Source organism: Pelmatolapia mariae, linkage group LG22 (genome assembly GCF_036321145.2).
Source record: "Pelmatolapia mariae isolate MD_Pm_ZW linkage group LG22, Pm_UMD_F_2, whole genome shotgun sequence".
Classification (NCBI taxonomy): domain Eukaryota; kingdom Metazoa; phylum Chordata; class Actinopteri; order Cichliformes; family Cichlidae; genus Pelmatolapia; species Pelmatolapia mariae.
Genome location: NC_086245.2, coordinates 20528254 through 20551404, shown reverse-complemented (window position 1 = coordinate 20551404; position 23151 = coordinate 20528254). Strand labels below are relative to the sequence as shown.

At 39.4% G+C, this 23151-nt stretch overlaps 1 protein-coding gene and 1 pseudogene across 1 annotated transcript; both read right to left on the bottom strand.

Annotated features, from left to right (window-relative positions):
* Positions 1-6201: 6201 nt before the first annotated feature.
* Positions 6202-6810, bottom strand: LOC135932236 (lactose-binding lectin l-2-like; annotated as a pseudogene).
* An 8916-nt stretch (positions 6811-15726) lies between these two features.
* Positions 15727-16660, bottom strand: LOC135932886 (lactose-binding lectin l-2-like). The gene is made up of 2 exons (XM_065470604.1): positions 16597-16660; positions 15727-16154 (listed from the first exon to the last, which is right to left on the bottom strand). Exons 1-2 carry the CDS (start codon positions 16658-16660, stop codon positions 15727-15729), a joined length of 492 nt encoding a protein of 163 aa, XP_065326676.1.
* Positions 16661-23151: the final 6491 nt, after the last annotated feature.

Sequence of the window (23151 nt, the reverse complement as noted above, 5' to 3'; positions counted from 1 at the left end):
AGCGTGACCTGGCAGAGGTATGTGCTGGGCGAAAGCCTGAGTGAGTGCGAGCAACTGATGGCAAATGTGCTGTAGCATCTGCTCGTGTCGCTCCAACACGGCTTCTGGAGGGGGGGCAGGTTGCTGAGCTGAGTCCGCTGGATCCATGGTTTGGCTGGATTGTTACTGTCACGGGTTGCTTAGAGGATCCACTCGCAGGACTCCCGGGTAGCGTTCAAACAGAGATAGTTTATTACAGAACTTCACCAGGTGTATGTACAGACAGTGCGGGGTTAGTGCTATATACAAGACGTGAGGGGCAGGGGTCCAGGGCTCCAGGGAAAACGGGGAAATCACACACGCGCTCAGAACAGCCTCTCTCCTCTCCGCTAGCGACCTGCCACTCCTTCCACACTTCACACAAGGAAACACGGGGACGGGTCCAGGGAATCTAGGAACAAAGGAACACGTTAAGTCTCTGAGACAGAGGCACGGGAAACTTGAGCTAGGTGTGTACTGACAAGAGCCTTCACAACAATCCAGCGTCGAACAGCTGATCTCCTCCCTCTAATATACCAGCTGGTCTGATGAGGCCCAGGTGTGCACAATCCGGGAAGGCGTGGACCGAGGGCGTGAACCCGCAATGAGTTCCGCCCCGGCAAAACAGGGGAGAGAGGGGGAGAGGGAGAGAGAAGAGAAGGGGAACTAGGAGGGGAGAGATGCTGATCCGCGCCTTGCCGATCCCGCAGGTCGTGACAACATCTTATTAATATTAATCTGAATAATTGCAGTATCAAAAAACAGACCTGAGCTGCAACAGAAAAGGGGATTAGTGTAGTTTTGTTTTTGGCAACAACAATAATATCCAGTCAGCCTCCCCCCTCCTTATTTCATGTTTTGGTTTGGTCCAGGTGCACACGCTCCTAGCTGATGCTGAGTCTAGAACCGGACCTCAGCAGGAGAAAGAGACAGTAGTAAGTAAGCTCTGTTTTTCAAAAAAGAAAAGCAAAACAGGTGAAAATTAAACTCATAGTGAAGTCCATATGAAGAAACTGCTTGACTTTCCTAGTGTTAGTTAGCTTACTTAATTTCTAACAGAAGGTCTCAGGACAGACATATTATTTATTTATGAGATCATCGTTGAGCTTTTAGTCTTTTTTTTGCAAAACTGATTCAAGTGTGTTTGGGTAAAATTATCCACAACTCAAAGACATCACTTAACTACTTATTGACACGTGTTGAGCTCTGGCCTTTTCCAGAGAACTTCACTGTTTGTTTGTCTGAGTATTTATTGATTTATTATATTATAAAATCACATCATCAGCAAAATGCTTAACAGAATAGGTTACTATATCAGGAAGATGAAATAGAAGTGTACAATCATTCTCAGTAAACAAATCCAAAACAAACCTTGTGCACACTTTTAATTGCAGTAAACACATATAAATGAAGTGATTGTGGCCGGCCTGTTCAGAGTCAATAAAAAGAAAGACCGTCTATACACTAAGTTATACAATTAATCTTTAATTTTTGTTTTTACTTTGCCACTTTATTTACAGCTTGTACAAATGCCCTTGTGTCTATTACATTTTTTAAATAAACTAAACTAAACAAAAAGATTGCAGTAAAAAGACTTTTAAACTAAAGCAGATCATAACCACTGCTGTGCCAGCTTGGCTGTCCTGCAGATATTTGACACTCATGTGGGGGGTTTGTGTCGCTTTCTACCCTAAAATGTGAAGTTCAGCCTTAAAACTTTCTTCATCCTCCAGCTTTCATCTTAACTCCCACCTTATCGGTTTAAGTTTTTTAAAATAACATTTCTGACAATGAAAATTGACAGTTGGAGGTGCATTTCTATCTTTTTTTAGCCTTTCAGTGGTTTTATTTAAGTTATTTTTAAAATAACATATCTGACCGTGGTTTGTATAGACAGAGGTCTTTAGTGACTCTATGTTGGCCTCTACTGTTAACTCATTTTGATGAGGCTTTATTGTTATTAAAAAAAAGGAGAGTGGAGAGCTCACGTTTTAAGATCTGATCTAAAGGTTCCACTTTGCCAAGAAGAACCTTTATGATACAATAAAACTACAGCAAAGTGCAGGTACTAGGACAGTAGTATTTAGTGACCTGAAAACATTCCTACAATCAAATTTAATAATGATAATTGATAATTTAACTGATTCCCAGTAACACACATTCGTCTGCCTATAAGATTTAACTGCTCATTAATCGAAGGAACCAGAATACAGTTCAGGATCCTTCCAGCCCACTTTAACCCCTGGTCATATTTAACATAAGCTTGAAAAACAGTCAAACTTCTTCTTCAGATGTTACCTTTACAGGCTGTGGCTGTAGACACTCACTGCTGTACCTCTCTCCTCACCTCCTCAGTGATATAGTGTGTTTTTTAGGATGAAGCCAAACTATAGATCTTAACTACATTAGAGTTTTTTCTGGTAACGATAAAGGTAGATGTGTATCATCTCCATTTGTCTCCTTTTGTAATACTTAGTGTTTATTTTATTTATTTATTTATTTATTTATTTTTGTCTGTCCCATTTGGTTCTTTAGCCGTCAGAATTGTTGTCTGAAGACCAACAAGGATACCAAATGGATTTATTTTGCCAAATGGATCATCATGGCATTGCCGTATTGGTCCATTTGATCAAACTTTGTTGTTATTATTTATTTTATTTTCAGTTGTTACAGATGGGACAGACATGACTGGGGGATAGGAAAGGGAGAAAGAAAGAGAGGAAGGAAAAGAAAAACAGAAGGGAAAAGGGACAGTGAGAAAGGGCACTTACAAAGACAAAGAGAAAAAAAAATCTCCTGGATCACCTGTTGAGAGAAAAAGAAGAGAAAACAAGCAAAAAAACAAACAAACAAAGCAACATACTAAACACAATACCATCACGTTAATCTAGCTAAGTGTGAACAGCAGTAAATACTAAATATTGAATGTTGTTGTGCAGCACACAGGACAGACAGCGCACAATGTGCTTTGAAGTAGCAGCTAAGAAAGGTGTAGTTTATGTCTACGAACAGTGAACACCCGTGTGCACACCTGTGTGGATCAGCGCGCTTGTATACAAAAGGTTTCTCCATGTAACGGTCTGCTAGAGGGTGTGGAGGGCCATAGCCCTGTCCCCCAGGGCATGAAGCAGGCATGGAGGAGATCCAGGCTCCAGACATCCAGAGGCCCCAGAGTGCGAGAGCCCAAGGTGGACCACCGGAGGGGCATCCGTGCCACCCTCCTGGGAAGGGCTGAGGAGATCCCCAGACAAGGGGTCACCCAGTAGCCACGGAGCAGAAGCCAGAGGGGGCTGCACCGGCGTGCCCGCCGGCTCCGCCGGCAGCCAGCTGTGTCAGAGTGAACCGAGTCGCAGGCCCCGAGGCCGGAGGCCCGAGGGCCCCCTTTGCCCCGGAAGAGGCCTGACCGAGCGACAGGCACCAGGCCCCGCCAAGTAGCCACCGGGAGTGAGCTGGTGTATACCTGAGCGCCCAGCCCCGGACACCAAGAACCACCAATGCACCGACCCCTGAGGGCATCAGTTACCGGCAGGGAGTGTGGTGAGGGGAGATAGGCCTCCACACTTTGGAGGGCCTGGGTGTTCCCAGAGAGGTGGAGTCTAAGACCCGACCTGACATATAGACACAGACAAACAGGCACACACAGACACAAACATGCATTCCCACCCTCATGCACACATATACAAACACTCAGCACTCACCCAACGTAGTAATAGACATACATGGACATGTACAAACAATCATACTCCCCAAACATACTCTATACCCCGGGTCCAGGTACCCTCGCCCCCAGAGGGGGAAAAGGCACCCAGACCCAAGAGATGTGACCCTTTCCCCCGGGATGGAGGCAAGCAGACCGCCCCAGGCTCCGCGGCAGCAGGGAGGCCAATCGGACAGCCAACACCTCCTCCCAGCCCCCCGCCCCGATGGCTAGTAGAGAACGGGGGTGTGTGAAGACCCCATACCTCCCTCCTCCCGCTCATGTGTAGTGTTGCTGCGTGTTGTTCTAAAGTGCATTTAAAACAAGGGAGGGCATGGTGCTGCTGCCAGAGAGCAGCAGGTGTTAGCACGGCCCCTCCCGAGAACCCTCAATGTCTACATGGATTTAAAATTGAGAGGTGGGCACCGGCACCAGAGGTAGGGTTGAATACACAGACCGTCCACTGGACGCTGTTAACGTGGTCACCCTCAAGGCCCTATATATATGTGTGTGTTATGAGAGTGTGAATAATGTGGATGTCTAAGTTGTGGAATAAAACTGAGGCACAGGTGGCCAGAAGGGGACAGAGGGGGGGGAATGCCTCCCCTGCACCCTGGTGACACACCCGCACCCCAAGGCCCTACCTGTGTGGGTGGGTGTGGTGGAGTGGGAAGAGGGAGGCAGCCGGGGATGGGGAGGAAAAGAAGGGAGGGGCAATATGCCCCTCCTTAGGGCCAGCTCCCCCGCTGACCCCAGTAGGCACCCCCGTCCTCTGGTACCCACCAAGGCAAGGGAGCCCAGGCCCATCCAGACCGGGGCCTACGGCAGCAGCACCGCCAAGCCCCGCAGGACCCGGGGCAGCTCACCCCACCCCACCGCAGAGGAAACTGTACCCACCCCAACATTCAATCATCTCCAGACTACACAAGACAACAGACACCCAGGTTAGGTTTATTCTCCACCTCTCCTATGTCTCTCCCCCACCTGCAGAGTGGACTTCTGCAAGGATGGAACAACCTCCCTGCCAGTTGAAGAGCCCCCCAGTTAGGCCGATGCACCAGAGGCCCCCTGCGCCAGGGCTGAGCCCCCGTGCACCCACCTGCCCACAACCTTGGCGACACACCGACGAGGACCGAAGCCCCCAAGGCCCAGCCAGAGCCCCATCATTGTCTCCTTTTGTAATACTTAGTGTTTATTAAATACTACTCATGAAATGTGATTACTGATGTTGCAGACATGTGTCTCGTAACCCCAGAGATAAACAATGAAGGCACTGATCATGAGTTTTCATTTATAGCTTTTCAGTCCTTTTAATTTAGAGCAGTTTTAACCATTTATTTGTTCACCAAAAACAGTCTTTGCTTTCATGAATTTTGACATTGAAAAGATGAGTAAATATTCCCTTTGAATGCAGCTGCCAGTGGTTGTTTCCACATTTATGAAAATTGAGGTTCGTGGAATTTTGTGACTTTTGCACAAACACACTAAAGACAGATAGCATCAACAGTGCAGGTTAAACGAACAGAAGGTAAAATGACAGAACACGGGCAGTCATTCCACTTCTTTGTGTCAGTTGTCTGGTTGTCCTGCATCCCAGTAGACAAAATCTATTGCACAACCATCAGACCACATCCTTCTGCCTTCTTTATGGAGGTCAGTAAGGTTTTGAGGAAAAAAAATTACATTTTTATAACACAATCTTTAAAGGGTGGTGAAAGGATTTTATTTCTTCATCTCAGAGTTGAAGTGATTGACTGTTCATGTAAATGGACTGGTTCTTACAGAGTGCTTTTCTACTCTGAGACTTCAAAGCAACTTGTTACACAACTTGTTCATTCACCCAATCACACAAGCACTTTTTCCTAAGTTGTTACTAAGTGACATTCACACAGCATTCATAGTCTGATGGATACATCAGAGAGCAACATGGGGTTAGTAATTTGCCCAAGAATATTTGGTATGCAGACTGGAGCAGAGTGGGATCAACCCACTAACATTCTGGTTAGTAGATGACCTGCTCTCCCACCTGAGCTACAGCCACCAAAACACTGCCAAATGTGGAAACATGATCAATGTGTTTTGTGCAGTTGAGCCTGTGTTATTAAAAAATGCCCTCACTGTTTGAGAACTGCATGAAAACTTTTCTGCTGCGATAATTGAGCCAAATCGATTGATAAAAACTGTAATTAGACTTTAAGTTATTCTGGGAAGATCAGTGAGGAGGTGTATTTTCTGCATTCATCCTTATTTGAAATACTAACTGTGTGCTGATGAAACATGCAAGCGCATGTCTGTGACACCAGTTACACGCTTGCATGTTTTGTCATAGACCCTGTAACCCCAGAGTTAAACAGTGGGGGCACTGATGATGAATTTTCATGTATAATTGTTTTTTTCCTTTTTATTTGTAGTAGTTTTAAACATCTATTAATGTGCCAAAAACGATTTGCTTTTGTAAAATGCAGCGAAAACATAAATTTCAGTTTCTAAGGGCAGGTTATTTGTGTTGCACAAACAGAAGCTAAATTGAGAGAACATTGGTGATCATTCCACTTCTTTGCTTCACGCACGTTAGTGTGAACACAGTGCTCATTTGTTCCCCAGTTGTTTGGCTCGCTAGCATCCCAGTAGACAAAACTCACTGCACAACCATCAGACCACATCCATCTGCCTTCTTTATGGAGGTCACTCAGTCCAATCCAGGTCCATTGCTCAGCATGGTCAAAATTCTTAATTAATGATTTAACAAACTTCTGTTCCTCCTGGCTGTGGATAGACACCAAGTTGGCTCGCTGTGACACACAGTAGAGCTCTGCTTCAGCCCAGCTGAAGGGGGGAATCTATGTTACAATGAAACACCAAGAATTTTGTATCACTGACTGTTGAAACAGACAACAGAAAATCTTGGAGTATATGACTAAATTGTGATTAAGATAATAAAAAAACCCCCACAAAAATAAAGTTAAATAAAGGAGGGGAGGGAAGAGTCAGAATATAGGATGGTTACCAAGTTGGAGCTTCACTTCACTGCCATCAGAAGGAGACTCAGAAGGAGCACCCAGAGCCAGACTGAACAAGAAGAGGAGCAAGATCATGTTGGAGCTTTAAGTCTCAAAGATGATGAGGAGCTGCTGAAGCTTCTTCCTACAGGATGTTCAGGTTTCTGCAGAGAGTTGGAGCTGCTTTCTTTTATAGCTGAGTGAGAGAGTGTTTTCACTACTGGTGTGACATCACTGGCCAAACGGCCCAAAACTCTCAACTATACACAACATTTCACATAAGCCAGAAAAAAACATCAAATTTCCAACACATGAAGAAATGTTGTTTGTTTTTTGATGTGTTATTTATATTTATTGTGTCAGAAAGGTGTTATCAGCACAATGACTAATCAAACAGGACAGTTCAGAGCTCTAACAGGTAAAAACTCCTGAGTTGGTCCATTAAACAAAAACAGAATGAACTCCACACAATCAAGAGGATCCTCTCTTAGTACTGGACCCAGAGATATGTGACTCTCCTATGGCAGTAAATGACAAAATAGATAAACTATTAGGTTTAGCAGATATACTTCACTGTTTGTTTGTCTGAATAATTATGGTTTTATTATATTATAAAATCACATTATCAGCAAAAAGAAAACAGATAAATGACTGTACCAGGAAGAGGAAACAGAAGATTATCCACTTTGAGATATTTACAGTGTATACAAATGTCTAAGCACCCTTGTGTCTATTACAATCGTAAAGCAGCCAAAATAAAACCCCTGCAGTAACTAGACTAGGCTAAAAGCAGATCATTACCACTGCTGTGTCAGCTACACTGTCCTGCAGATATTTGGCACTCATGTGAGAGGTTTGTGTGATCGTCTTAAAGCTTTGTTCATCTGAGCTTCCACCATATCCCTTTACTGAAGTTTCCTGATAACATTTCTAACAGTGGAAACTGACATTTGGAAGTGAACCTCTATCTTTTTATAGCCTTCAAGTGGTTTGTACAGTGGCCCCCTTGAATTTTTCCACATTTTGTCACATTACAGCCACAAACATGAATCAATTTCATTGGAATTCCACGTGAAAGACCAATACAAAGTGTAGTTATTTATTTGTAAAAAATGTTTGGAATCATGTATGATTTTCGTTCCACTTCTCACGTGTACACCACTTTGTGTTGGTCTTTCACGTGGAATTCCAATGAAATTGATTCATGTTTGTGGCTGTAATGTGACAAAATGTGGAAAAGTTCAAGGGGGCCGAATACTTTTGCAAGCCACTGTATATAGAAACCAGAGAGTTATTTAGTTACTCTAAGTAGGCCTTCCATAATTGATCCATTTTAATGCAGGTTTCCTGTTGTGAAAAAAAGGAGTGGAGAGCTCACGTTTTAACATCTAATCTAAATGTTTCAGTTTGCCAAGAAGGACTTTTATGATACAATAAATTACAGTACAGCAAAGTCCAGGTACTTGTGGCAGTAGTATTTGGTGACCTGCACAGCGGACTCCATTCCTACAATCAAACATGCACAAAGAGAATGAAAAGGTGAGAGAGGCTGTCAGCTCGGGAGTGCAGAAAGAGAGCATGACCTTCAGTAGCTTCAAGTGTTAAAGGATCATTTAATTCCACATTAACGACTTCATGAAGTTTTGAGATTTAAAAACAAACAAACATGCTTTTACAAACACCACAGTCACTGTTTCTTTTTAAATCACAGAAAAGTTAACAGGGAATTACATCTTTTTTCCATCCATCCGTCCATCCATCTGACAAGGAGGTATCCTTGTCAGATGCCAGAACCACCTCAACTGGCTCCTTTCAATGTGGAGGAGCAGCGGCTCTACTCTGAGCCCCTCCCGGATGGCTTAACTTCTCACAATCTCTAAGGGACAGCCACCCATCGAAGGAAGCTTATTTCTGACGCTTGTATCAGCAATCTTGTTCTTTCAGTCACAGCTCGTGACCATAGGTGAGGGGAGGGACATAGATCGACCGGTAAATTGAGAGCTTCGCTTTTACACTCAGCTGCAAACCGTTACAGTGTGAGATGGAGGCCATCACCCATTGAATCCAACAGAACAGCATCATCCATGAAAAGCAGAGATGAGATTCTGAGACCACCCAAGTGAAAGCGTCTATCACTCGGCTGCGCCCAGAAATTATGGCCATAAAAATTATGAACAGAATCGATGCCAGGGCTGCCCTAACCCTAACACTTATTTTAAAGGTACACTTTCATAAATCCAACATGATGTCACAAACTTTGCATATATTTTAAGACCAGTTTCATTAATATACTCTGGAATGCAATCAGAAATAAATCTTCTATTATTAATTTTATTAAAGGACAAAACACATTAATGTCATTTACTGAGAAAGTTTCACAGACAGGTAAAGATGGCAGTTGCTTCCTATATGTAGAGGGAAGGCCCTTTTTTGTCATTAAGCTGTGTGAGAATCATAAAATCAGATATAGCTACCTAGCATTAACTGGTTGGCCAAGCAAGCTGACTAACCATAAATACTAAAGCAACAGATTTCATGATGTATACATGCTAATACAAGTCACTCTCTAGTGTCTGCAAACAGCTGAACAGATGTGCTTGTAGTGATTATTTATTGTCTTCTATTGTTCAGCTGTTCCTGGAGATAATTTGTCTCAGTTTATGAGTCATATTGACACGGTCAGCAGAAGAGCAGGTCAGTGCTGCGCTGCTGTTCTCAAATGTTAAACTAGAAGTGTGCTTGAACTTCATGTGTCAGACTCACTCCTTTCACTCACTTTCAGAGTCAAAGAGTGTTAGCTGAGAACTGTAGATCCTTAAATTGACACCCAGTGTCTTGTTTTTGTTTATAAACTTCAGATTGGTTGTCGTAGTTGTCATAATATGAAATTGAATAAAGCTTTTGCTTTTGCACAGCTACAAAGAAGATGAACAGGTCAGCAAAGAACTTCATGTCCCTTGAAGTTCTACCTAACATAACATTCATGTGTCACATGAATCTTAGAATAGACTTTTTTTTTAGTAATGTGTTTTTATTTCAGTTTACTACAAATAAATAACAAATATAGCCTTTTGCTTACACGTTAGCAGTCTGTTAAGAGTTAGAAGAATAGTCTACAAAAAAACACACACACTGTGTGTATATGCTTGTGTTGATTTCCTCCATTACAGCGTTTAAGAGCAGGTTGATCGCCGTCACACTCACTTAATCTACTGCCGCCCTCAACTGGCTACAAAACATGGTTACATCTTAATTGTTAAATCCCTGAAGAATTCACTGAGGTGTGTGTTTTTATGTCTCGGTCATGTACAAGTTAATATTTAAAATGATTAATACAGGGCCTTTTTATGACAATTGATATGATATTTGCAAACAGTTAGTTTTGCTAACTTGTGACCTGTGAGTAGCTGCATTTTAGCTCAAATTTAAATCACTGTTTACCTAAATGTTAAATAATAAATTAAAAATTCTACTTCAAAAGCATCAATAGTAAATAAAATTTGAAATGCCAGCCATTCAGGTCCTCTACAGACAGCATTGTATGAGGAAGGCACAATTACTGTTCACACTGTACATGTATATATCATTACCTCAGCACTACAGTGTCCCACTTTTCTTTGCTGGTAATCTGTATTTATTTTTTTCTACTCTTTCTTATTGATATATATTCCCTTATTTTTATAGTTTACTTTATGAATGCTACCTTATGTGCAAGTTTTCATGAGCCTAAGAATTTCATTGCCAGTAATAATGTGCCATTGTTACCTGTATATGACAAAATAAAACTTTAAACTTGAATCTCAGAAGGACTTTATCAATTACTCTTTGCACTTTTTTGACAAGCAAGGTAATAAAATTTATAAAAGAATATCCCACCAAAAGGTTTCAGTTTTATTTTACACCTAAACACAAACAGATTTAAACATATATTATCAAATTGTTTCATATTTTAAAAATCAAACATTCAAGTTTACATCTGGTTACATAAATCTCAGATGTCTAGAATCATTATTTAGTTGAATGAAGTGATTGTGTGCCCCCTATTGGAGGGACTTCAGTGGAAAGAAAAAATGTCAAAAAGGTGTTTGGTGTATCTTATGGACAGAGGAAAGAGGACACAGACTTGGTGATGTAAATAGGAAGTAACAGAAACAGTTCACAGAAACATAAAAATGTACACTGGGATCTAATGTGGAGGTCCATGGATGTGGCTTGTCACAGGAAAACAGATTATTGAATATGCAGGTATCTGTGTTTCTAGCACTATGTCGGTTCCACAAATAAAAGGAAAATATCAGAACACATGGCATCATTTCATTTCTTCTTAATATTGTTATCCTTAACAACATCTGAATTAGCCCTGGTCATGGCTGTGGTTAAACAAGCACCATAATGCCGAGCAGACACTGAAGCTGTATCAGAACCAGAACCTTCACCAAGCTGTACCTCACTTCCTGTCTCTCACAGAGACAAAGCAGCTAGAGCCAGACTAAACAGAAGATGAACAAGATCATGCTTTCTGTCACTGACAGGACTGATCTGCACTGCCCAGGTGGGATCAGGATCTTAAAGATGAACACACAGCCTTTCAATCACCTGTATCACATAAATTGTAACATGTGAAGGTAAAATTTCAACATATAAATTATTCCAAGATAATATGTAACTACTATTTAACAGATATATGACTAGTACAGCGTATCTAACGTGTTATTTGTCATGCACAAATGCTTAAAACAATACTCATCATAATGCATCTTAAAGTATTGATAAGTCACCTGTTAATCAATCATCTGACATCAGCAGCATCTCACTGACTTTTTTTTTCTGCTGCCCTCAAGTGGCCACAAAGTAAATAACAGGTACTTAAATTCCAGCTGTGAAAATTCAAACCACAAACATCTTTTCCTCTCAGGAGTGCTCTTCTACATGGCTGAACCCTAAAAAACGTACGCAGTACACTTGTAGTAGTATTCTGCTGTCACAGCAAAAATAAATCACATTACAAAGATGCTGCTGTATTTGAAGCTTTGGAGTAGAAAGTACTTTGAGAGTTCAACTGAGTAGAAATGTGCTAAATAAGTATCAGTCCAGTTCATTTAAGTCTCATTAGGCTGATTGTACAGACAAATGTGTGTTTGTATTCTGGTCACTTTGTTATGCACTGGTTACTTTGATCATATTTTCTATAGCAGGGTGTGTTAAGAGACACTGGCTCTAATGTCCTCCATGCACTGATTTGCTGTTCTGTTCTACCCAGGCCCACTTAAACAGCCCAGGAAGTCCTAGAGCTCCTTATTTAAAAGGATTTTGAATAAACTCAATAAATAAATTAAACAGGGGAAATAGAAATTAGTGAGATCTTTGTTTGTTTTTTTAATAACAGTAAATGCACAGAAATAAATTGATTATGGCAGGTCAGCTTACTCTCAATAAAACAAACTGAACCACCAAAACAAAAAGAAACATGGAGCAGAGATGATTGTTCATGGCTGAGTTGGAGATAACCAAGCGCAAACTCCAAAAGTACAAACGTCTGCCAAGGCATCTCACTCTCTGGGCAATATTTACTTAATAGTAATATTGTATTTCAAATCTATTCATTTTGTTTTCTTTGTTCTTTTTAAACATGCTATAAGGAGTTTGTATTGCAGTTACAATAAGAGATTAACTGTGACGTGTGTGAAATGTGACATGATATTCAAATGTAAACTATAATGTATTTTTAAAAAACAAAGGCAGTAGAGTTTTAAGCAAATTTTAAAGCTAAAAGACATTTTAGGAAAGTCTGACCTTATAGAAAAGGTCATAGGTCCAAAGTAATGTGGTATTTAGAATCCCCGCATATCATTTCCTCACTATGCTGTCAATACAAACAATGGCAGTATGAAACATAGTTTTATATAGATCTATATAGAGTTATGTTAATTATTTTATACATATTATATATATGTATAAAATATTATCTTTTCAAGGTTTGTTAAGTGCTTGAATTTCAGATGTGGTGCTAAAAGGTGCTTGAAACTGTAACTTTATTTAATTCACCACAAATAACTATCTGATTGAATAGTTTTCTTATCAGATAGAGAAATAAAATGAGTTGACAACACGGAGACTCCAGCAACACTTAAAAGTAATGAGAAACAACTTTATTACGTGACCAGCTCGTTCCGGCTTGTGGCCTTCATCAGGGTCATTGTAAAATGTGAAACAGTTTGTGTTTAAATAAAAGACAAGAAACTGAAACTTTTTCAAATGGACCAATCACATCTTCACAAATAAACCAGCTGAACAATTGACATTTAAGAGGCGGTATTGGCTAATTGGTTAAGTCACAGTACAAATAGATTCTGGACACAAAAAATGCAAATAAGTTAATATAAAATATAAAAAAGATAAAAATAAAAAGTTAATATGAGTGCAAGAACATTAAAAGAGGGAGACAATGCCAAAATCTAGTCAAAAACATACAAACACAAAAGGTACATTTCACAGAAACTCACTGATAGAAAAATCCTCATTCATGCCTCTCAGGTGTAAAGTCTTTAAATGAAATATCCAGAATGCTTCTCTTGTTTTTCTGATAAAATTAATATTACCACCTCTTTGACTGGGTTCAATGGCTTCAATGCCTATAAAAAAAGGTTTCATTCAAAATCTGTTTATCGTGAGCACCTACACATTAAACAACTTAAACATTATAAATGGCTTCAAGCTCACATTGAGGCCTGTGGGGCACTATCAGCCACTGAGGCAATAGACAAATTCATGTGTTTTCATATATGAATATTTCATACTTTAAGACTGCCTGTTTATTTTTAAGGGAGATGGACAATACATTATAATAGTACATAAGATGATATATTAAATAAATAGATTTTAGGTAGATAATTGTGCAAGCCTTATATGTTTAACTGAAACGAGTATGTGATCTGTTCAAAGCCTCTCCCAGTCAGTGCTGTTCTCCATGCCTATCTTACTGTACATGATGTTATTAGCATAAACACTTTAAAGGTGATAATTTAGGACTTCAGCAATAATACAGACAGCATTATAGTTAAACATCTTACAGTTAGTTTTATTATGAATGAACAAACAAACATCTGTCTCCTATTTTTTGAGTCACATAGTGAAGAAGCATCAATGTCTGATGAGAAGACTTATGAATTTGGCCTTACTGTGTATTATTGTGGTGTTTGGTGGAGTTTTGTTTTGTGGGGTTGTTTTTTTTTTTTTTCAAGAGGAGATGAATATCTGTAACAAGTTGATTTGTTCACATTTGCACATCTTAATTTTTAGGTGAAATGTGTGTTTTGAGTTTGTACATTATATGCATGCAAGACAACCTTTTCCTTTTGCAATATTTTATGTGGTGCGTTTCTCTATGTTTTTACAAAAGGGGTACAAAGGACATTAAGGAAAAAATGATGAAGCATATCTTGCCTTTGGCTTCACCTGCACAACGGTGGTGCCAAGTTAGGTTTCCACGACAGAATTAGTTTCCCCTGCGTCGAGAGCACACGCTGGGCTGTCCAAATCACGGACAAACAGTATCCCACATTTTTGATTTTTTGTTCACAAACACTTCTTATAATGATTAACTCACCTGAAATTTTGGAGATGTTAGCTCTTTAAACTGTAAAGTTACAGTGAGATACAAATAACATCAGGCTGATCCTGCCACAATTTGTCCCCCCTGTCCACATCACGGACAAACAGTACTTCATAAGGGGAGCAAAGGGACCTGAAGAACAATTTCTGTCTATTCCTTTTAATACGACACCTTAGTATGACACTGAGATATATGATTTATTTACACTTGCCATCATAACTGGTCAAATATACAGTGGGTAAAATACATATTGAACACATCACCAATTTTCTAAGTAAATATATTTATAAAGGTGTTATTGACATGAAATTGTCACCAGATGTCCTCGTCTGCTCAATTTCCCCCTGTATCACTTGACATTTTTATACATAATTTATGGTTAATGTTTGATAATTAGCCTCTGTGTGGAAAAGCTGGGATATGGGATTTAGGATAATGCCAAGGTATTCCTTTTCTGTTAGCCAATCTAATCGAGCCACGGGTGTGGCTGTGTTTTTCCACAGTGTAGCTCTCCTTCACATTCATCAGGACCAGACTGAGCACACAGAGCCACAACCAGTGAAAAGAGGAAGAATTTTTTATTGATGATTTAGGCGCTGATGTTTTCCTGGAGCTTGAACATTACTGAGAATACTGCAGAGACATGTTAACAGGCTCTTTTATGGCTTTCAGAGAGGGGGTTCACCCTGTTTATGTCATTGGACAACAGCTAATGTTCATTATTATCTCAACCTTGAAAGACTGTCAGTCCTCCCAGAGATGTTACAAAACTTTAACTGAATACTTTTTTTGGTATATTCATTTTAGAGAAGTTAAAAAAACTTTTTCTGGAACAACTGATTTATGTTTCACCACGTAAATCGGCTTTGAAAAGCATCAAAGTGTAATAAAATGTTATCATCTGTTTGTATAAACACATCGTAGTCAAAAAAGTGCATTAATGTGTGTTTGGATAAAATAAACTACAACTGGACAACAAAAGGAGGAAGTATTTCTTTAGTGGTGACAATTAGTGAACTAATTTCATGGTTAACCATAACAAAGATGACAACGTGGCCTCTGTATGAGCGTTCTGATGTCAAAGCAAAAACAAATCACATAAATAAGTTATGGTGTATTTAAGATAAGATATGCACTAAAAACTACTAATGAAAAAGTCCCTGTTACTGTTTTGTGAAAGCTTATAAGTGTCATTAGGCCAACAACGTTGTACAGACAGGTCTGTGGATTCTTTACATTCTGTCATTCACTGGTTACATTACATACAGAAGCAGTAGGAATACTTTATCGATTTAAAGCACTGATCAACAAAACTGACATAAAACTTTACATTGTTATCTTTTTTGTGGAATCCCCATACATGTCAACATACCATGCCCTTGCTGAATTAGTATCTTGGATTAGTCTTTGCGCTTTAAACAAACAGATGAAAAACTGTGAGCACATGGGCAGTCATTCCACTTCTTAGGTGAGCTAAAGTTGTTTGTAGCACAGTGCTCTTTTCCTGCCACGTTGTTTGGCTCGCCTGCATTCCAGTTAACAAAACCTACCACAGACCCATCAGACCACATCCATCTGCCCTCTTTGTGGATGTCACTGAGTCCAATCCAGGTGGGTCTCTGTTCATGATCAAAGTTCCTGATCAGGGATCTGACAAAGTTCTCTTCTTCAATGTTGTGGATAGACACCAGGTTGGCTCCCTGTGACAGACAGTAGAGTTCTGCATCAGCCCAGCTCAAGTTTGTGGCCACATATTTGTAGCAGCGGCTGTTGAAGCTCCACCACAATGTGGGACAGCTTCCACGTAGCAGCTTCACTCCCCGGTCATCTGAAAAAGACAGAAACAAGATTTGGAACAAAAACATGATTTATAGTGACAAAAACAAAAGCTGAGATTCTTCCAGTGAGATCTATAGTGGCAGGCTGGTTTCTTGTATGTATGTTCTTGTATTCACTGTTAAAATAGATCGACAAGAACTTATTATTATTATTATTATTATTATTATTATTATTATTATTATTATTATTATTATTATCAAGAATACATGGAGCCCAGTGAAATACGTGGAAGTGAAAGAATGCATGCATCCATAATTATTTTTTAGAATAAATTTTGTGTTTTAGGAACTCCCGTGAGAATTAAAACAGAAGTGCACTTGGAATCAAAACATTTGTTAAATTATTAAACAAAGAAAAGAAAACAATAACATGTAAATAAAAAAGGAGCCAGAATATGCAAAGGTTACCAAGCTGTGGCTTCACTTCATTGCCATCAGAAGGAGACTCAGAAGGAGCACCCAGAGCCAGACCGAACAAGAAGAGGAGCAAGATCATGTTGGAGCTTTAAGTCTCAAAGTGTGATGAGGAGCTGCTGAAGCTTCTTTGTACAGGATGTTCAGATTTCTGTGGAGAGTTGAGGCTGCTTTCTTTTATAGCTGCCTGAGAGGGTGTTTTTATTCATGGTGTGACATCACTGGCCAGAATTACTGAACACATCAACACTCACCATAAGCCAGAAAAAAACCGTCAAATTCCAAAGAAATGAACACCTGTTGAACAGCCACGTTCTCTCAGAACAACGTGATGTTTGTTTTTGCTTTGCAACTCCATATTTATTGTATCATAAAGGTCTTACCAAAGTGAAGTAAACAAAACTATAAAAACAAATTAAATAATACAATAAGGACCTCTGGATTGTAGATTGATTTCTAAACAGATTGAAACATTTTTTAAGTCTTCTATAAATATTGGATATTTAAAGTCAATGAAAAAGTCTGAGATGCCTTTTATTACTGCAAATTGTATATTTATTTCCTTTTAAACATTTTCTTCTTATTTAAATTTAATAAGAAACGTGTTTCAGTATCACATCTACAGAAAACAGACATTACAATTTAAAAATATTTCAAGATACTCTTAATTTAATGAAGTTAAAATAAGGGGAGACATATACTTTTGTACAGAAGTTAAAGCAATTCTTAGTTTTGACCCTTTGGGCACATCATTGCTGCACAGTGACTGGTGCATTCAGCACCTTTATTCCTGTTTCAGCTAAAGCTGACTGCAACTCCACGGCTGTCATGGTCGACTTTGTATCCTTCCAGGTGGAGGTGCAGTTTGATCTGAAAACTTTCTTCATCCTTCTGATCCTTTCTAGACTCTAACTAATTATGAATTACGAAATAATGACAGTGAGAACTAACATTTAGTGTTTTGTGATCTCACAGTGTTTTAAATAGACATCAGTGGATATCAATAAACTGATTTATTATTTGATTGCATATTGAATATGGCCTGGCTGCCTCTGTGCAAGTATGCAAAAGGAGAGAATCAGTCAGTACTTTTAAACCATGTAGTAATTATAGTAATAGTAGTAAGTACACTAATAATAGTTTTACGCATTCAAAGTGATACACACCTGTTGGATATGTGTGATATTTATCATGATATCAAACAAGCTGTTAAATACTTGTCACAAAAGCTACATGTCCTTAGAAAACTCTGGAAAATTGTGACATTAAGCAGCTTATAAATGTATTTATAAATGTTCTCCTTGACTTTCCTTTTATTAGTGAGCTTACTTCATTTCTAACACAAGGTCTCAGGACAGACATATTTATTTATGAGATCATCGTTGAGCTTTAAGTCTTGGTTTTGCAAAATTTATTCAAGTGTGTTTGGGTAAAATTATCCAGAACTCAAAGACATCACTTAACTACTTATTGACACGTGTTGAGCTCTGGCCTTTTCCAGAGAACTTTGCTGTTTTTTTGTCTGAGTATTTATTGTTTTATTATAAAATCACATCATCAGCAAAATGCTAAACAGAATAGGTTACTATATCAGGAAGAGGAAATAGAAGTGTACAATCATCCTCAGTAAAAAAAAAAACCTGTCAAAACAAATCCTGTGCACACTTTTTATTGCAGTAAACACATATAAATGAAGTGATCGTGGGCGGCCTGTTCAGAGGCAGGTAGATAAACAATTAGAACCTTTGGTTTAGTAGATTTATGTTTTTTTATGGTTTTGTAATTTGCAACTTTGAAACATATTCTTTAATTTTAACTGTTGTCTCTCTTTTAATGTTTACAGTGTATGAAAAGAGCACCCCAGACAGATTGCTATTCTTAATTAATTTTTTTACTCTTGTTTTGTTGCAAACTCTATAAATGGCACAGACTGAACATCACGACAAAAAGACTCAATATATACAATATAGAGACAGTGGAATACTGACAGGTTTTCATTACATCTTATTAATATTAATATGAATAATTGCAGAGTCCAAAAATTGACCTGGGCCATAACAGAAAGGGAACAGAGGGTTAAAAATCATCCACATCTCAATGACATCACAAAGCAATTTTACTTTACTATGTATTAAACTGAGCTTTAGCACTTTCAGGAGAACTTCACTGTTTGTTTGTCTGAGTATTTATGGTTTTATTATATTACAAAGTCACATTATCAGCAAAAAGAAAAAAGAATAGGCTACTGTACCAGGAAGGAACACAGATTTACAAGCCTCTCCAGTAAAAAATACAAAACAAACCCTGTGCACAGCTTTTATAACAGTGAACACATAAATGAAGTGATTGTGGCTGGCCTAGACCTTTAGAGTCAATAAAAGGAAAGACCGTCTATGTAACTTTTTTTTACTTTGTCACTTTGAAATATTTACTGTGCATACAAATGTTTAAGCTCCCTTTTGTCTATTACATTTTTAAATTCTCCAAAATGAAATCCCTGCAATAAATAAACGTTTAAACTAAAAGCAGATCATAACCACTGCTGTGCCAGCTAGGCTGTCCTGCAGCTATTTGGCACTCATGTGGGGGGTTTGCCTCACTTTCTATTCTAAAATGTAAAGTGCAGTCTTAAAGCTTTTTTCATCTCAACTTCCACCATATCTCTTTACTGAAGTTTCTTGAACATACACAAAGAGATGGAAAATGAGAGAGGCTTTCAGCTAGGGAGTGCGGAAAGAGGGCATGACCCTCAGTAGCTTCAAGTCTTAAAGGATCTTTTAGAAGGAAACTGGTACTGGTCCGCCATAGTTAGAAACAGGTAGAAACCAACACAGTTAAACATCTAAAAACTATGTGACCTTATGAGAATAATGTTCTTTTGGTTTTTCTTGGGACATTTCTCAGGCAAGTGAGAATGTTAGGCTATTTAAAATAAGTAACAGGGATCATGAGCAATCAAAAAAGCCCCAAACCATGATAATTACTCCATTTAACTTTTTTTGGCCTTGAACATTTGTGTGATTTTTCTTCTTCTTAGTGAATCTTTGCTGGTGCAGCCATGCCATCGCATAACATGTAAACCTAGCATTCAGACAGGATTTTCTGAATGGATACACTGACTACAGTTTAAGGATAGTGTTAGTTACTGTTAGGTATTCAAAGGAGGACCCAAAATAAATGACAAAAGCCCCAAAACAGATACTGTGACAAAGCCTGAGTGATATATATGTATATACAGAGGTGTGGTTAAATGTCTGTCACATACAAGTCAAAACTACAAATGACTGCCACAATGCCAGTTAATATGATAGTTAATATGTATGCCACCTGACTTTGTTAGACATTCACTCTTATCTAACTTAGCTATATCTGTATAATAAACTCTCATTTTGCTAACATACTGTATGACTATATATTCATATATACCCTGTCCCCCTCTGTACATCTCCAAACCATGTAAGCATCGCCTCTCTAATTTTGTCTAAATGGGTCAACCTGAGCTGTCCCTCTGATGTACTCATTTCTTATTGACCATTCTGATGAGAATGAGATGAGAATCTTAACATTTTCAACTCAGACTCCTGTCCTTTTGTCAGTGCAATCATATCTAAAATCATGCTTCATGGTAGTGAGAACTGCTTCACTACCATCTTTTAAATCTTCCCTTTCACTCTTGCTGCTGTCTTAATGTCACACCTCACCTCTGACACCTTTTTCCACCCACTCCACCCTGACTCCACTCTACTCTTCAACTCTCTGGTGCACTTTCTGTAGCTTTGGATGGTTGATCCCACATATTTAAATGTATCCTTCACTTCCTCGGCTCCTTGTAGCTTCACTGTTACACTTGTTTCCTTCTTATTCACACGCATGTATTCTGTCTTGCTTCTGCTTTAATCCCTCTTCTCCTCAGAGCATACCCCCACCTCTCCAGGCTCTCCTCCACCTGCTCCCTACTCTCACTACAGTTCACAATGTGATCTGCGAACATCACAGTCCATAGAGCGTCCTGCCTGACCTCATCTACCAAATACGAAGGAGCAAAGAGCCGATCTCTGATGTAATCACACGTCCACACTAATACTGCGTAACTCGTGCTGTCTCTCTGTCCTTATAGATGTTCTGCACCACTCTCACATACTTGTCTGCCACTTCTGACTTCCTCATACAGTACTACAGTTTCTGTCTTGGCACTCTATCACATTCTGTCTCGAGATCCACCAAGACACAGTGAGCTGCACCACAACTTCTGACCTCCTCTGTACTTCTCCATCAACACTCTCAAAGCAAACATTATCCAGTCTTTAAGTCTGACATCATTAGCTGTTTCTGGGTCCAAACTCTGTGTTACGTGCGTGTGTTGTTAGTTTGTTTGTTTCTTAATGTGTGTATGCCAATTCACCTGTGCAGGGGCTCAGCTGTGATTGGTGGATGGAAGGAACGGCCTGATGTAACTGGCTCCCGCTGTGGACGTGATCTATAAAAGGACGATTGAAGAGCCGCGGTGTGTGGGGTGTGGAAAACTTCCCGTGCGCTTGCCTCAGGTCCAGGTGGAACAGCCGCAACCATAGCTACTTAGTTAAATTTGGGCATGTGTGTGAAGTGCGGAGCAAGTAGGGGTGAGCTGCCGATTATTTTGGGAAGCTTTGTTCTCTCCTGTGTTGTTAGACCAGGGAGGTCAGACTGTGTCATTTTTTTTGTTTTTTTCTTGAAGAGGTCAAAGGGGAACCGAAGCCTAGGTTGGGTTTTGTTTGTTGTGTTGGCCTTAGCTCACCCTGAAATCATACACTCCCACTATAGTTGTACTGAGTGCCATTGCCGTGAATAAATTATTGTTAAAAGTCTGCTGTGGCTGTGTCTGTTTGGGCGTGGGAAGTCGCGGGACACCCCGCTCTTGTTACGGTCATTCCGAGCCGGGTCGTAACACTCTGCTTCTTGTCCCAAAGTGAAACGAACACTGCGGGATAACTAAGAGTTACAAACTGTCTAAATTCATCTAATGTGTAATAAAATGTCGCTGCTCTACAAGGTGTAACAAGTAAGTTTAACATCCAGGCATTCAAAAAAACAGAATTTACAAAGTTTAACAGAGGGAGTTAGCTCACTAGTTTCCATCTAAAGGTGATATACCATGTTATGACTGAGGGATTTCTGAAAAATTAAAAAGTACAGATCAGCCATCACTTCCGACATAAATGAAGATAGAAAACTAAACAGCCATGTTTTAAGGGTTACTGAAGTTGGACTAGCTGGTATATAACAATGTGCTACGTGATCACTAGCGAGTCGCGACACAGCTATGGTTAGCATAATATAAACGCAGTGAAGCTGGAGGATGAACACTAACTTTTTTCCACTCAATGAAAGTTAACGCAAGGGTTCCCGATGGTTAGCGACAAATGCAACTGGCAAACTTCAGTCAGGAGAACAACGGAGATAATCCATCCACAGTACGAGGTTAGTCATTAATGCTGCGGTTACATCATAAGGTTTTAAAAACTAAGCTTTAAAAAACATGCTGCTAATGAATTGTGGAAATAAAAGCCGAAAGAGGCAGATAGTGATCACTTTTTCTGATTAAATAGAACAAGATACAAAGCATTAAAAGGTGTTAAAAACACAACAGCCTTAATAAATGCAGAGTAGTTTGGACCTGGAAGCAGGGTTCACACATCGTCACCTAACAACCTGATATCTGTAGTGCTTTTTCTTTGCATACTTCTGCTTTTCTTAAACTAGCTTGTTACGTCCCTCTGCAGCCCCTAATCATCTCAATGTGTTCAGCTGGTGCTAATTGGCCACACCTAGTCAGGTGTGGATAAAAGCATACCTGAGGCAAGCTTCCCAGGGAGCTCACTTGTCTTTGCCTTGGTGGCACTAGCCATTTTAGCCAACCTGGTATTCCATTTTAAGATAAAACCTCTTCTCACCTACACTCTGGTATTCGTCTCCTTTTTTATGTTGCAGCTTTTGAGCCGGGTCGTAACATAGCTTCATAAACTATTTTTCATATCTTCATGGTATGGGTGATGAGCTTTATTCCTCTGTAGTTACTAAAGCTCTGCACATCACCATTGTTGTTGAAAATCGGTACCAGTATACTTCTTCTTCATTTCCGAGGTATCCTCTCACTTTCCAAGACTGTGTTAAACATTCTGGTTACATAGTCCACTCCTCTCTGTATTATCATGGGTATGTTATCTGGACCAACTGCCTTTCCACTCTTCATCCTCTTCAAAGAGTAGACTAGAAACCCAACTTCAGGGTTAACGTTGGATTTTCTGTACTGAGAGGGTGTATCACTGTTTACCAGGGTATATCGCCGTGTTTCAAATTTATTTTACATTGATTCTTTCCTTGGTCTCGGTACACTAAATACCACTAAGGCTGCAGCAGACGGGATGAAAAGCACAGCAAAATACAACATACTTTTCTTTATTTATTTCTTTATTGCTAGTTGTTGATTTCACATTTAGGAAAATCAAGGTCAATGGAATTTTGTCAGTGTCACACAAACATATAAAAGACATATAACAGAAACATTGAAGGTTAAATGTATATTTTTGTTTTGTT

Bases quoted from the DNA above. Each gene is read 5' to 3' on its own strand.
- LOC135932886 (XM_065470604.1), bottom strand. From the start codon at position 16,660: ATGATCTTGCTCCTCTTCTTGTTCGGTCTGGCTCTGGGTGCTCCTTCT. The intron at 16,155-16,596 runs GCAATGAAGTGA...TGTCTTTTTCAG, and splicing joins TTCTGAGTCTCCTTCTGATG to ATGACCGGGGAGTGAAGCTG.